At 47.7% G+C, this 15,288-nt stretch overlaps 1 protein-coding gene across 1 annotated transcript in view; it reads right to left on the bottom strand.

The window, feature by feature from the left end:
* FRMPD3 (FERM and PDZ domain containing 3) overlaps positions 1-15,288 on the bottom strand; it is a 64,155-nt gene that overhangs the window by 36,867 nt on the left and 12,000 nt on the right. The window contains exons 4-7 of the mRNA XM_047081785.1: positions 9,448-9,552; positions 4,705-4,812; positions 1,596-1,727; positions 94-213 (exon numbers count right to left, since the gene is read on the bottom strand). Coding sequence (XP_046937741.1) covers positions 94-213; positions 1,596-1,727; positions 4,705-4,812; positions 9,448-9,552 — 465 coding nt within the window. The remainder of the gene's footprint in view (positions 1-93; positions 214-1,595; positions 1,728-4,704; positions 4,813-9,447; positions 9,553-15,288) is intronic.

Below are 15,288 nucleotides of genomic sequence, written 5' to 3'. Positions count from 1 at the left end.
ACTTACATAGCGACTTCACAGTGATGGCAGAACAGCCTGACTGCTTGCTAGTCCACTGGTCTGTCTGTCTGTTTATCCCCAATCAGACTCTACCTGGATGTACAGGTACTCAAAAGCAGCAGGATCCCGGCGCAACAGTTCCACGGGGTCTTTGGGAAAGAAGCTTATTCGGAAGAGGCATTTCATTCCTTGATAGTGTGTCCGCTGTACGACCTGAACACCAGGATGAGAGGTGGGAGGAAAAGACACCTGGGAATCAGTAGCTGTAGCAAAGAGAGCCAGCAGGGTGACCCCTCAACGTGGGGCTTGGGGTGGAGGTAGGGTGCTGCTTATCATGGTCTCCCACCTGGCCCTTTCCAATTATCCTCAGAGGAAAGGTCTTGCCTGCCGTTCTGGTCCAAGGGGACTAGAATTTTTGAATCACTTAACCAGGACATGGCTTTCATCAACAATTGGGTCTAAGGCCCAAGACAAGAGGTGGGAAGAGAGGGTTCCTGGGAACTTCTCTGACTCTTTTCTCACTGTGGGGCCAATGTCTTTAACCTTGCAGAGCGGCTCAGCTGCAAGCAGGGTACATTGCTGATTAAAAGCCAAACCAAAGATTTAAAATCCCATTTGGAGGTACAGGTGAAACAAGTTGGTAATATATTGGTAATTGCTGAAGCTGCCTTGGGTAACGAGGATTCATTATACAATTCCTTCTACTTCTGTGTATGTTTGAGATTTTTTTTTGTAATAAAAAAGTTTAAAATCCCATTTGGCAAAAGAGATCAATTGGATTCAAAAGGCCTCTTGAGAGGCTGGAGGTGCTTAGGCCCCCCTTCCAAGCTACTAATCTTCCCTTCACAGGTGGGAACATAGGAGGAGTCTCTGGACTGCATTTGGCTGAGAGCTAAACTTGAATTTCTCTTTCATAAAATCCTTTCATTTTTGTGTGTGTCTGATTTTGATTTTTACTATGCTTCCATGTAGGCATTTCCTCCCCAACTGTCCCTCTCCAATTCCTTCCCCCCTCTCTGGGAACACTGGTTGGCCCTGGTTGGCCTCTCTGACTCTTCTTGGTGATTTGCCGTTGGTGAAATGCTAGCCAGCTTCCCCAGTCTCTCTCTCTCTTTCTCCTACTCTGCCTTGGAAGTTGATGTGGGTGACATGCTGCCCATTCTGGGCCCCACTCAGCCCATTCTCAGCCCACACTTGTCCTGGCCTCAGTGGTCTCAGTACGCTCCACTTGTTGACCTTTTCATATTAAAGCCTTCATCTGAAGGCCACGTTTCCTCTGAGGCAGGGCTTCCAGGACACAGGATGGTTGACACTGCTGTTCATGTTAGCATTCCGGGAGCCATGCAGTGACCCACCACCCCACACCTTCCCCACTAGAGACCAGGACTAACAATCTTCATGCCCTTCTTATGTCATGAGGAATATCATTGAAAGCCTGCTGGATGTGGTTAGTATAGACCTCACTGTGAACCGTAACTTCTGGGATCCGGCTGAGCAAATTGTTTTGAATTTTCCAGAAAGAGAGTGCCTGGAGTCCTCTTCTCTAGTAGAGGCCACATGCAAAGTTCTCAAGCCAGGCTAAAGGAGTTACTTACATAAGCCAGGGGTTGCTTGTCCTGGAGAAGCAGGAACTTGTGGTTCTGTTCTGGCCCGGCATACTCAAGGACAAGAGCAAAGTGCTCAATGTACCTCAGGGAAAGACGGTCCTGTAATGTTACAATCACATCCTGTGGAAGAGAAAAGAAGAGCCTTGAGAGGGAGATACATTACAGTTCTAAGCCACTCTCAGCACCAAACATGGAAGAGGGAGATGGAGCACCAAGAAAGATGGTCCTGGGGAGGGGGCTGAGGCTAGGGAGTGGCCAGAGACACAGGCCTTTATAGTGGCCCATGCATTCTCCAGGATAAGGAGAGTGACCCATGAGTACTTGGGCCCTGGGGAACACCAAAAGGTGCAGGGGGTAGAGGAAGGTGTTTTTGAACTTGGCCCAGCCAGGCATATGACAAAAGAAGGTCATGTCCCTCCCTCCCTCCTTTTCTCCTTCCATTCAACAACACATTTTCTGAGTGCTTACTAAGCAAGTCAATGAATAAGGAAGACACTGTGCTGGTTGTTCCCTCACCTTACATAAGTCAGAATGTTCACTGTAGTTTGTTTATCAACTCTTTACTTAAGAATTAACAAGACTGAGAGCCACAATTATGTGATTAAAAAGAATATTTCTGGATTCATAATCTAAATTGAATGACTCGAGTTACTGGCAGGATGTTCATTTTTGATTGTTGCTGGCTTTCAGAGACGATCAATTTGGCAACTTGAGAAATGTGTCCATGCAGAGAAACTATGTCACGTGTCTTGTGTACAGTCATAAATCTGACTCCTTCTGGGCTCTGTCTGCTCTGCTGCCCTACTTTTAATATTAGGATGTCTGGAAACATATCCTTGGGGGCCACCCAAATGTCAGTTTTGAGACTTCTGCCATCTATTTGCTGGGGCTTCAGCACACACAGGGCTTCAGTATGTGTGTTCGTGGAGTCAGCACAGCTCAGCTCCCCAAAGGCCAGAAGGAAGCAGGCTTGGGAACGTGAAGCTCCCTTACAGCTGGGGTTGCCAAACAAGCCCCTCAGTGAACAGGAAATGACGCTTAGCTATTCAGATGTTAGGCTGGAAACTGGTGGGTACTTGAGAGTATCTCTTTGTATCATCCAAGCAGTCACAGAGGCGCCAGTGTTGCTGGAGCTCTGGCAGGGACAAATGGGGTTTTCTTTGCAGTTTGGCTGCATTTGGGATTGTGGATGGCCAAGCTGGCGACTGCCAACTGGTGTTAGAAGTGTAACAGCTCCCATTCCAGGCTGTTAATTCACCCAGGTACCTCTCAGGGATAAATGGCTTGGCAGCCTGTCCAAGTTCCAATGAATAGCCAGTGTACCTTCCCTGAGGTCAGGGTGAGATCACAAGCCAGGGGACACTGCTGGCCTGGAAGGCTGGGACTACCTGGAGGCAACAACAGCGGTGTCATTGTGAAGTAGGAGAATGCTCGAAGAAGCCTCCAAGGGGGAAAAAAGAGGAGTAACTGTTCAGTGCAGAGGCAGGTCTCCAAAGGGCATACCTACCCATGAATGAACACCAAGAAGGATTCCAACACAGAGACATATCCACATCTGGAGGTGGGGCATCTGGACACCCCTCAGTGGCCTAGTTGTATTTCAATGTCCCTCCCATAGGCGAGATCTTCAATGGGCAAGAGACCATCCCAGGAGACCCTAAGAAGTATATTTCAGTCCTATGCCTCCAGGGAACAAACCAGGCCGAAGCCTTCCAAAGAAACTCCAGTTCCATCAACACGGGTTAGGCCCAGTGTTTTGTGACTTGGGTGCTGCCGGCACTTTGGGCAGGACAATTCTTCATCTTTAGGGACTGCCTCACTCCCTGCAAGACACTTAGCATCTCTGCCCAGAGACACTCAATGCCAGCAGCACGCCAAATCATGGGATGACCCCACATCCCCTCAGACATTGCCAAAAGCTGTCTGGGAGAGAAGTGCCAATTCTGACCACCTGATAATTCCTCTCAGGGAAGTTTCTTGGCCCTGGGGTTTCTTTGTTTATAGAATTGTCTTGGCCTCAGCATGGGGACCTCAGGACACCTGTGAGCCAAGGTGGGTTTTCTGGGCAGATGCTATTCCATTGGTTGTATGCAAATTCATCCTGGGGATGGCATTCTCTTTCTGGAAGGAGTCCAGAAAAAGCAGGAAGTGGTTATTTCTGTCCCAGATAAGAGTTGAACCTGGGGGTTAATCGTTTCATTGCCTTTGCTCCTCAGCACTAAGGGAATCGCTACAACTTTTAGACGGCTGGCTGAGGCTGGCTGAGCTCTTAAGAATCACAGCTCAGGGGCACCTGGGTGGCGCAGTCGGTTAAGCGTCCGACTTCAGCCAGGTCACGATCTCGCGGTCCGTGAGTTCGAGCCCCGCGTCGGGCTCTGGGCTGATGGCTCGGAGCCTGGAGCCTGTTTCCGATTCTGTGTTTCCTTCTCTCTCTGCCCCTCCCCCGTTCATGCTCTGTCTCTCTCTGTCCCAAAAATAAATAAACGTTGAAAAAAAAAAAAAAAAAGAATCACAGCTCAGTAATTGTTCTTCCTATGAAAGGAAGAGCCAACGGGACTGTGGCTGGACGTTTCAAATCTTGGTTTAGTGTTTAAGATCTGGTTCTTATTTAAAAAGCAAAGCATGGCTAAGCTAATCTCCCAAGAGATTGTGTTTGTTGATTTCTGTGTGTAAATGTGTGTAGATGTTATTATAGCAATATAAATCACTTTCGCTTTATAAATGGTTTAATGATCTTCAAACTTCTTAGCTCCTAAGAGTCTTGAAGGACCCGGTGTAACATGGACACAAAGCAATCCACTAGTAGGTGTGTACACACACATGCACCCATGCTTCTGCACATATGTGCGTGCACACACACACACACACACACACGCACACACACACACACAGCTGGGCACTCAAATTCTCCCCTCCCCCAACACCCTCATCTGAGGGCTGTGTGTTCTTGCAGACTGGTGCTCCCAGAAGCTGAAGCTCAAAGGCCACCTTGCTCCAGACGCAACTCTGTGCAGACTCAGATAAACCCAGGAACCAGCAACTCTGTATGCTCCAGAGAGGGCAAATGTTGACCCAAGACAGGACACTCTGTATGTACCTTAACAGTGGTCCGGCCATCAAACGTGAATGATTTGATCTGCCCATTTTCTAAGAAAACCTTCAGGACGTTGGGGATGAGGAGAAGAGCTTCTTTCTTCATCATTTTCTGTGAATAGGCAGGGAAAGGTCAAGGAGAGGGGCTCATTTAGAAGGCAGAGGGAAGCCAGAGGAGGGGTATAAGTAGGAAGAGAAGGGAGCGAGAGAAGGAGACGGGGAGCCAAAGATATGGAAGGACGGAGGGACAGAGGAGAGAACAGATCGATGATCACATCACATGCAGATCAGAACCAAATGCTCCAAGAAGACATTGGGCCATATCAAAAGTTCACCCTTCATTTGATGTCACAGCCCACCCCATTGTACCATGGCTCCAAGTTCCACAGCTTTGAGTGGTGCTTGGTCCATAGAGACCATCACTAAAGACCAGATGGAAGGCCTCCTTAGGAGCCCCCCTCACTGGCCTGCTCTTATACCCTGACACTTCCCTTTCCACCAGACTCTTCACACACTGAGGTCACTTCAACATCCATGCCTTTGTTCTGCCCTTCCCTGTCCCCCATGATCTCCTATGTCCTTTCTGACCTGGCTCTGCCTATTTCTCCAGAGTCATGTCTCACTGGTGCAGGTACCCATCCTGCTCTTTCACCCCTCCTTACCTCTGACAATTCATCATTCAGGGACTGTGTCACTCCCCGCAGGGTACTTAGTATCTCTGACCATGAGACACTAAATGCCAATAGCATGCCAAATCGTCAGGATAACCCAAAACATCCTTAGATATTTCCAAAAGCTCTCTGAGAGTGGGCAGTATTGACCTTGATTGAGAACCTCTGGTAAAGCCGCTTTGTTTTAAATATTTATTTAAAACAAAGTGGGCAGTGCAAGTGGGAAAGGGGCAGAGAGAAGGGGACACAGGATCTGAAGTGGGCTCTGTGCTGACAGACTGACAGCAGTGAACCCAGTGTGGGGCTCGAACTCATGAACCATGGATCATGACCTGAGCCAAAGTCAGATGCTCAAGCAACTGACCCACCAGGTGCCCCAAAGCCCATTTCTGAACACCTGATATCTTCTTAGCAAAAGTTTTCTTGGCCCGGGTGTTTACTTGTAGAGTGCTAAAAGGTAAATAAATATTTGTGGTGTTTTTTTTGTTTATTTTTAAAGTTTATTTATTTTGAGATGGAGAGTGTGCGCGAGCAGCAGAAGGGCAGAGAGAGAGGTATAGAGAGAAAGAATCCCAAGCAGGCTCCAAGCTGCCAGAGCAGAGCCCGATGCAGGGCTCGAACCCATGAACTGTGATATCGTGACCTGAGCCTAAGTCAGAAGCTTAACCAACTGAGCCACTCAGGCGCCCCTCAATATTTGTTAAATAAAGACTATTCTCTCTGCCTTTCTCTTTCCCTCCTTGGCAAACTCCTACTCATCCTTCAAAACCTGGCTTAAATACAAATTCTGTAAAGTCTTGTCCCAACTCTTCAGGTGCTTGGACCTGGTATTCCCACGTGTTCCTACAGCAACGTATACATACTTCTCTCAATGTTCTTAGCATATTTTTGAAGAATGTTGGTCTCTCAGAAATGGTGAACTTAGAGCACATCCATGTCCTATTAAATCTTTGTAATTCTGACACTGAGCAGAGTTCCTGGCATACAGTTGGTGCTCAATGAATGGCTGCTGAATATATGAGTAATAGGTGCTTAATATGTGCTTACTTGAGTGATTAGAATCATCAGGAGAACCCAACCATTTCCCAGGGCCATCACCAGTTCTATAGGAACTGAAAAGCTGCATAAGATGGCTAGATTCCTTAATTCAGTGGGCATTCACTGAGCCTTTAGTATATGCCCAGCACTATGCTAAGCCCCATGAGGCCCAGACAGAAATAGAGGGCTGGGTCTGGTCTTACACTCTTGTGAACACCCACACGAATCCACTAGAGAACAATTGTAAAACCGAAAACAAACCAACAGGTATAAGATAGTTAAGGTTTCCTAGGTGAGGTGACTTAGATTTTGATTTCAAAGGAGACGGTAGGTGTAGACTATTAAGAGAGGCTAGCAGAGGGACAGTCCAGACCTAGGGACCATCATGGACAGCATGGAAAAATGAGCAAGCAAGTCCTCCTGGGTCAGGGTATGATTGGTGGTGGTGGGGAGCCAGGAGTCAAATCGTGGTAGGAAGTGATGGGGTATAAAGTTGGGAAAGTGTGACTCCCTGGTTCTCTCACTGATCCTGAGATGCCTTGCTCCTACCAAGCCCTGAGGCCCTGGATCCCCAGGCTGATGACAGTCGGCAGTGGCAGGTTTTATTTAGCACACTGGGGTTGGACTCAGATAATTACTTAATTGATTTTGTTTAAAAATAGAGTTGGCAAGGAACGCCCACGGGATTTATTTTTGCTCTGGCTGCTTACTAAAGCCCTGGAACACCAAGGCAAAGGGATGATAGGACACCCCAGAGTCACCTGGGCCTGGAGTTCCCTAGGTCCCAACCAATGGTGAGGCTGCTAGGGTCCATACTGGTGGCGTGGGAGGTAGGGGTTGTTGTGACATCAGGTAATTTCCTGAGTACAGCAGAGTGGGAAGATTGATGTCTCTCTCTCTCTCTCTCTCTCTCTCTCTCTCTCTCTCTCAGACAAGAGCCCCAAACTGTGCCTGGTGGTCGGTCCAGGAGCGACAGAAGTAACCCTGGGCGGGTCCTAGCTACTCCAGGGCCTTTGCTTTCAGGTTGGTCTGGAGTGGGGGCTTGATCCTACCTGTGGATAGCTGAGACTTATGGAGAGGGGGGTCATAGTGGAGCAAGGGGAGAGTGGGGAGGGGAGAGTGGAAGGGAGAGGAAGAGATGGGAGGAAAAAGGGGGAGGTGGTAGGGAGGTTTTCATTGGGTAGCCAGGTCTTGATTGATTACTCTGTAATGCTGAGATGGGATAGTCTGTGCTTTCCAAACCCAATTTGCATTGGCTCTGGGTTTTCAAGGGTTCAGGGCACAAATGTCTCCTTTGTGGCTCGGACCTAAGGGTGTTCTTCATTGTGATCTGTAGGGACTCGATACTGTTGCCTCGTCTCTCTGCTCACCAACCCCCACTTCTCTTTAACCTCTTCTGCTAGGACTGATATGGAGCCCAGCCTCCAATTACTTGACGGCTTACCCAGTGGGACTCTGTAGGCTCCCAGGCTTTTCAGCCTTCCTCGAACAGGGATGGAAGAGGGCCTAGGCTGAGTCTGGGGATGAGTGTATTTTTGAATTTTCCAGAAAGAGAGTGCCTGGAGTGTATTTTTAAGTCTGGTGTGGGCCTAGAAATCTGTGGTTTAGCAAGCACTCCCCAGTGATTCTTATCATCAGGAAAGTTTTAGAAACAGTGGGTGAGTGCATGCTAATGAGTTAGCGCAGGAGTCAGCAAACTTTCTGTAAAGGGCTGTATAGTAAATATTGTAACTTTGTAGACCATACATGATAGTTGCAAAAGCAACCACAGACAGTAATACATCTATCCCATCTTCTGAGTGGCACTGCTTCAAAGAACTACAGAAGTGCCTGGTGCCCCACTGATTTCCCCACTCAGGCTGGTCCTGCTGGCTTTTCTCAAGTGTAGCTGTGCCTCTGTACATAAATGCCACAGGCCCCCTGAGAGCCCTGCCTGCAAAAGCCTGCAAAAGCACACAAATGCCTATTAGCTCTGGCTCTCTCCACCCGCACCTGGATATCACCGACTTCTGCAGACTCCTGGGTGGCTCTGGCCATAATCCATGACTGCTTAACACATATCTCTCTGCTCTCCATCCACCTCTTCTCATTTGCTTATCTGGAGCAGACAGCTCGGCTCATGTAAACCCCATACAGCAGTGAGAAAGACTGCAGGCTGGCCAAGACTCTCCCAGTTGGGCAGCTACATAGCATGGGCTGTCAAGCATCACCTGTTCCTTGAAACCATACCACCCAGTGGGGGATTCTATGTATCTCAATCTGAACTACTTGTCCCTCGCCCTGCCCCAACATCACCCAGTGGTATCCAGTGGCAGGGAACAGGTGTTCATTTTCCATGCCATGTGGTACTGGGAACACAGAAGGTGCCTAATAAAAGTTTTGTGATGGGGGGCACATGGGTGGCTCAGTCAGCTGAGCATCCGACTTCAGCTCAGGGCATGATCTTGTGTCGGCCAGCTGCTGTCAGCGCAGAGCCCGCATCAGATCTCTGTCCCCCCCCCCCCACTCTGCCCTTCCCTGCTTGCATGCTTTCTCTCTCAAAAATAAATAAATCTTAAAAAAAAAAAAGCTTCGTGACAATGAGAGTCTGTATCATTTCCCGTAGGCTGCTTCACTAGTCAAGACGTGCCGTGGCAGGATTACTTTAATGCGAAGACAGCTCAATTACACCAGCCACTCTTGCTCCAGATCTTCAGAAAACCACCACCTCTTTCCTGCTTCTATCAAATAGCCCGAAGATGTTTGTGGAGCACTTGTTCTGAGTGGATGCTATCGTGCCAGGGACAGCAATTTCTCTAAGCACCATGAGGGGCCTGAGTGAAGTGATACAGGTTCCTTCGCCCCACAGTGCCCAGGGCTCTTCTGGATGCCGCGTTCTCCTATCTTACAACCAGCCTGGAGCCCTGTGGTCCTCCCTCTTCCCTCCAGCCCTTTTGTAATGCTGCCCACTCTCAAGCGCCTGCTCCAAAGCCAGACCTCCGCGGTCAGGCTGATTCTAGCCAAGGGCCAAGGACAGGGAGCTGAAAAGCTGCACTTACTGCATCTGTTTCTCCAACTGCCACCTGCTCAGAAAATCGGACCTTCGCAGGATTCGATCTCAGCCTGGCCTTCTTCGCAGCGCTGATGAAGGCAGATTTGGGGGACTGGAAAAAGAACAGAGGGCTGATGAGTTCTCTATCCCTGGGCAAAACCTGACCTTTGCCACACTGGAGTTAAGATGTCTCAGTACGGGCATGCTTTGCCTTACTGATCAATAAGTCAATAAATACGTATTGATTCCCTACTAGGTGCAAGATGATGTGCTAAGTGCTTCCTTCTATGATTGGTGTGTTCTGAAAAAGCTGGGCATGAATTGAATTTGGGTAGATTGAATCCCATTATTAACACTCTGGGCCTAGTGGAGTTTGCCAAAATCCTTTAGCAATAACATCCACTGAATTATTATATGTTTGGTTTGCTTAACGTGAGATATACCTAAATGGTGGTTTTTATTACATCTGAATACAAGCATCTCGAAGGATTTACAGAAATGACCTTATTCATCTCCGAGATATGCCCTGCCCCTAGGAAGGAGATTATAGAAAATGATTCAAGGAAATGCAAGAGTCTAGATGAGGGGAACCCTCATGTCTTCAGGAGCCTTTAATCATTCATGTGACAAGTTTAGGGAGGACCGACTATGTGCCAGGCACTGTTCCAGGTGATGAGGGGTTCAGCAGTGAACAACACAAAGCTCCCTGGCCTCAAAGGCCATATAGTAGGAACAGACTGACAATAAACAAATAAATATCTTTTAGGTAGCAAATAAGGACTGTGAGGAAAAATCAAGCAGGGTGAGGGACTATACAAGAGACTGTATGAGTGATGGTAGGAGTGATGGGGGTGTTATTTTAGTCAGGATGTGCAGGGAAGACCTCGCACAGGAGGTGATGTTGAAGCAGAGACCCGAAGCAAGTGAGGGAGAGCCAGCCATGAGAATATGTGGAGAAAAAGAGCCAGCCATAAGGATATGTGGAGAAAAAGACTCCTGGGCAGAAAGAATATTACAGGCTCAGAGGTGGGATTGGGGTGCATCAGGAACAGCAAGGGAGTCCAGTGTGGCCGGAGCAGAATGATCGGGGTGGAGGTGGAGGGGTATGCTCAGAGAGGCAGTTGAGCATTGGGTCAATGTAGGGCCTGGTCAGCCATGGCGAGAACTTTGGATTTCACTCCACTGGAGGGTTACGCCCAAAGTAGTGAGACTAGTTCAGAGTGTCCTGTAATAATACAGCTAAAATGGGATGGAGGCTAGGGCTAGGGTAGTAATAATGGAGCTTATGAAAAGTGAGTCAATTTTGGATTGATTCTGAAGATAGAACCAAGACTATATGTTGACGGATTGGATGTGGGAGGTGAGAAAAAAGAGAGGAATCAACTAGAAGAATGGAGTTGCCACTTACTAAGATGAGGAAGACCACGGTGGGAATCAGGTTTGGGGCTCCTTCAAACCACCTCCCCTACCAGCTCGGTCATGGAGCCTGTGCATCCCACAATCAAGAATCCCTTTGAGTTAAGGCCCTGAAGGGCCCTGCCAGCTGGTAAGGCAATACATGAAGCTATTTTCTGCCATTTACGCTGCATTTGAATTTCATTTACCAGAGCAGCCACAGGAGGGCCGGACCCTAAGATAAAGACACACCAGAAACAAATGTCCTCATCAGGTCTTGGGCCCTGGTCTCAGCTGTGTTCTCGTCCTGAGCCAGCAATCTCATCCCCCACAGAGGGCAGTTTGCAGAAAGCCACCTGTTCAACCCAAGTCCAGTAGGACCTCAGGCAGTGGGTCTTGGTCCTGGCTGTGTGGCAGAAATAGTGGAATGGCTTTAAAAACCCCTAATGCCCGGGCCCCACCCTAGACCAATGACATCAAATTCCTGGGGATGAGGTCCAGGTATTGGTAACTTTTTTTTTAATTTCCAATGATTTCAAAATGCAGCTAAGGTTGCACGAACCACTGAGCTAAAGGAACCTTAGGCTTCCCGTCCTGAGGCACAGAGATAGTTTGTTGGTAGCAGGCGATATAGCACAACAAAATCCAGGGCTGGAGATCGTTGCAGAGGGTGATTACAGTATTGATTGTTCATGGGAGTCAAGAAATGCCTTTGTGTGTTGCATAGCTTAGTGCTTAAATCCTGGGCAGGGGCTGCAGGCTGCAGCAGGAGCAAAAGAGAAGGGGCAAGAAAGAAAGATCTGTGGCTATGTTCAGGGAGACTCCACAGCAGTCCAAATTTCCACCTGAGGTGCCACAGACGGGAGGCAGGTGAAATCTTTGTTTCTACCCGACAGTCACGTCCTCCTTTCTCTATAATCATCTGTGATGGCATGCCTTTGTGCAGTGTGGAACGAGGCATCTCCAGAGGCCTGAATGGGCCATGTGATCCACCCTTCATTTTCACACGTGAAGCGGAGTCCTGGGAAGAGGATATGGTTTACTGCAAGTACCAAAATAATTTGGTAGTAGAACTGAAACTAGAACCCAGATTTCCTGAGTCTTGGGTTGGTGATTATTCCCCACAGCCAGCTGAAGCTGGGTATCCTTTCCTTTTTTTTAATGAATATAATTTATTGTCAAATTGGCTTACATACAACACCCAGCCCAACAAGTGCCTTCCTCAATGCCATTCACCCATTTTCCCCTCTCCCCCACCCCCACCATACACCCTCAGTTTGTTCTCTGTATTTAAGAGTCTCTTGTGGTTTGCCTATCTCCCTCTCTGTAACTATTTTTTCCCCTTCCCTTCCCCCGTGGTCTTCTGTTATGTTTGTCAAGATCCACATATGAGTGAAAACATATGATAGCTGTCCTTCTCTGACTTATTTCACTCAGCATACCTTCCAGTTCCATCCACATTGCTGCAAATGGCATGATTTCATTCTTTCTCGTTGCCAAGTAGTATTCCACTGTATATATAAACCACAATTTCTTTAACCATTCATCAGCTGATGGACATTTAGGTTCTTTCCATAATTTGGCTATTGTTGAAAGTGCTGCTCTAAACATTGGGGTACACGTGCCCCTATGCATCAGCACTCCTGTATCCCTGGGGTAAACTCCTAGTAGTGCTATTGCTGGGTCATAGGGTAGTTCTATTTTTAGTTTTTTGAGGAACCTCCACACTGTTTTCCAGAGCGACTGCAGGATTTTTCATCCAGTGGCTCTGGTTTGACCTTTGAGCATATGAAGAACCGCAACTGGTACCCTTCTGTGTCTTCACCTATGGTGAGGGAATGACTCCTTGAGGTCCTTACCAAAAGTCCCAGATTGGATCCTGTCCTACAGATACCACTATAAACAAAAGACTTATATATTTATAGGAGCAAAATCATGAAGGAGGAAGTGGAATGGCCCATTATTTTCAGGGATTATAATCATTTCCGGTGTCCGTGGTAGAGCTATTTTCAGCTTGTTTGTGCCTCATTCCTTATTGACCCTTGTCCTGTCAGTCTCTAAGAATCCATCCTATTCTCAGTCTTCAGCCTTGATCACTGATGGTGACTCACTCATTGCCAGCTGGGCTCTGCTACATGTCACGGAGTCATAGCTAGCCTTATGCTTCAACACAGGTGATGTCTGCCTTGCAGTGTGATACACCTTGCAGGTGCTCTCAAAGGTCTCCCTGCTCCAAAGCATCTTCGAAGCTCAGCTACGGGGACTGAAGCTCTTAATGCTAGGGTCACTCCTTTGAATTTAAATATTAAGAGTTAGGGGGGTGCCTAGGTGGCTCAGTTGGTTGGGCGTCCAACTTGATTTCGGCCCAAGTCATGATCTCATGGTTTGTGAGTATGAGCCCCACATTGGGCTCTGTGCTGACAGTGTGAAGCCTGCTTGGGATTCTCTCTCCCTCTCTGTCCCTCCCCTGCTTGCTCTCTCCCTCTCTCTCAAAATAAATAAATAAAAACTTAAGAAAATATTGAGAATTAGGAAGGCCCTGATCAAAATGCCAATGTGGTACCAGGGAGGAGTAATGAACATAATTCAGGGGTCAGCAGACTACAGCCTGCATGGGCCAAATCCTGCCCACCACCTGTTTTTGTAAATAAAACTTTATTGGAATACAGCTGTGATCTTCACTTATGTATTACTGTCTGTGGTTGCTTTTGCAACTATCATGTATGGTCTACAAAGTTACAATATTTACTATACAGCCCTTTACAGAAAGTTTGCTGACTCCTGCGCTAACTCATTAGCATGCACTCACCCACTGTTTCTAAAACTTTCCTGATGATAAGAATCACTGGGGAGTGCTTGCTAAACCACAGATTTCTAGGCCCACACCAGACTTAAAAAGTCGGAATCTCGGGGCGCCTGGGTGGCGCAGTCGGTTAAGCGTCCGACTTCGGCCAGGTCACGAACTCGCGGTCCGTGAGTTCGAGCCCCGCGTCGGGCTCTGGGCTGATGGCTCGGAGCCTGGAGCCTGTTTCCGATTCTGTGTCTCCCTCTCTCTCTGCCCCTCCCCCGTTCATGCTGTGTGTCTCTCTCTGTCCCCAAAAAAATAAATAAACGTTGAAAAAAAAATTAAAAAAAAAAAGTCAGAATCTCTAGGAACATAAGGCACAGAATTTATATTGTTGAAAATGTCCTAACCCATTAAGCATAGATTAATTGAGTACCTTAAAGCTGGGACATCTGAGCTCTTCACTGATCCCATTTTTCCTTCAAGCAGTTGGGAGTCTCATTTTGCAACAGGCACCCTTGCTGGTTAAAATGAATTTTGGCTTGAAACATGGGACTGGAATTACTAAGCACCTCCGGGGCCACTGTGAAGCCCCTCGAAGCAAATATGAAGCCAGCAGCTCAGTGGAATAAGCAATAGAGGAGAGAGTCTGCCTCTCCCCCAGGACTTCATTCAGCAGCTGGTGACACTTTGACTATTTTTTAATTTGGTGGCTCTATTAATACAGATTTCAGGGTTGTGTTCAAAGTCAGGTATATGGCCCAACATCTTGGTGTATGATAGGGCCCTACTTTGATTTTGAGAGGTTCCCGAAGGTCTGACAGCCTCCCGATTCTCCTTTCTGCTGGCTCATTGGCTCCTTTCACCTGAGCCTACTTAGAAGCACTTCTCATAGCACTGTGGGAGTCTGGGACAATGGAGGGCCATACTGGTTTCACTTGACTACTGATAAGGGACCCAGGGTCTTCCTTCCTGCACTTGGTGCCTGGAGGTGAACATGGCCTTTCTCCAGCTTCCAAAGCCCCCTGCAAGCCACACATGACCCTTATTCCCCATCGATGGCCTCGTCAGGTGGTTCTGCCCCCAGTTCCCTGGGCACATTGTGCTGTTTCCCACTTTTGCCCGCCCTTTAGCATCCCCCCTGCTTAGCTAAATGCCATCTCTAAAGCCCAGCTCAAATTCTGCCTTGGTCTTGAATTCTTCCCCGATTCCTCCAGTCCCCTCCCTGGATTTCCTATAGTACTCCTTGGTAATCCATACTGCCAGCGTTCACCTCCTCAGCCAGGTTGTAAAAGAAGAGATGGCATTTTATATTACTATGTCTACCCCTAGCACCAAGCATAGAGTAGGCACAGAATAAGAGCTAGTAGTTGACTGCTAAGGTTCATAATGAATTAGTTCATCAATTTTAGCAAATATGGTTTGAGGACCTACCATCTGCTAAGCATTATACCTCAAGAAGCTCTGTGGAAAACCAGTTCTTCTGCAGTAGGTGCCCATTATTTTGGCCTTTTTTTTCTGGGCATGTGGCCCCAAGAAACAGGATCCTGGCTTGTTGGGTACAGGGAAGTCTTCAGTACCACAACACTAGAGTTTCATTTGAAGGAACTGTCTACTTTCTTTATCTAGGTCACAACAAAGTACTTTTAAAATATTTATTGAGGACAC

The sequence above is a fragment of the Lynx rufus genome, unplaced genomic scaffold, assembly GCF_022079265.1.
Source record: "Lynx rufus isolate CCGP_SWC_20201006 ecotype Redwood Valley unplaced genomic scaffold, mLynRuf1.p SCAF_19, whole genome shotgun sequence".
NCBI lineage: Eukaryota > Metazoa > Chordata > Mammalia > Carnivora > Felidae > Lynx > Lynx rufus.
This window is presented reverse-complemented; position numbering and strand designations above follow the sequence as displayed.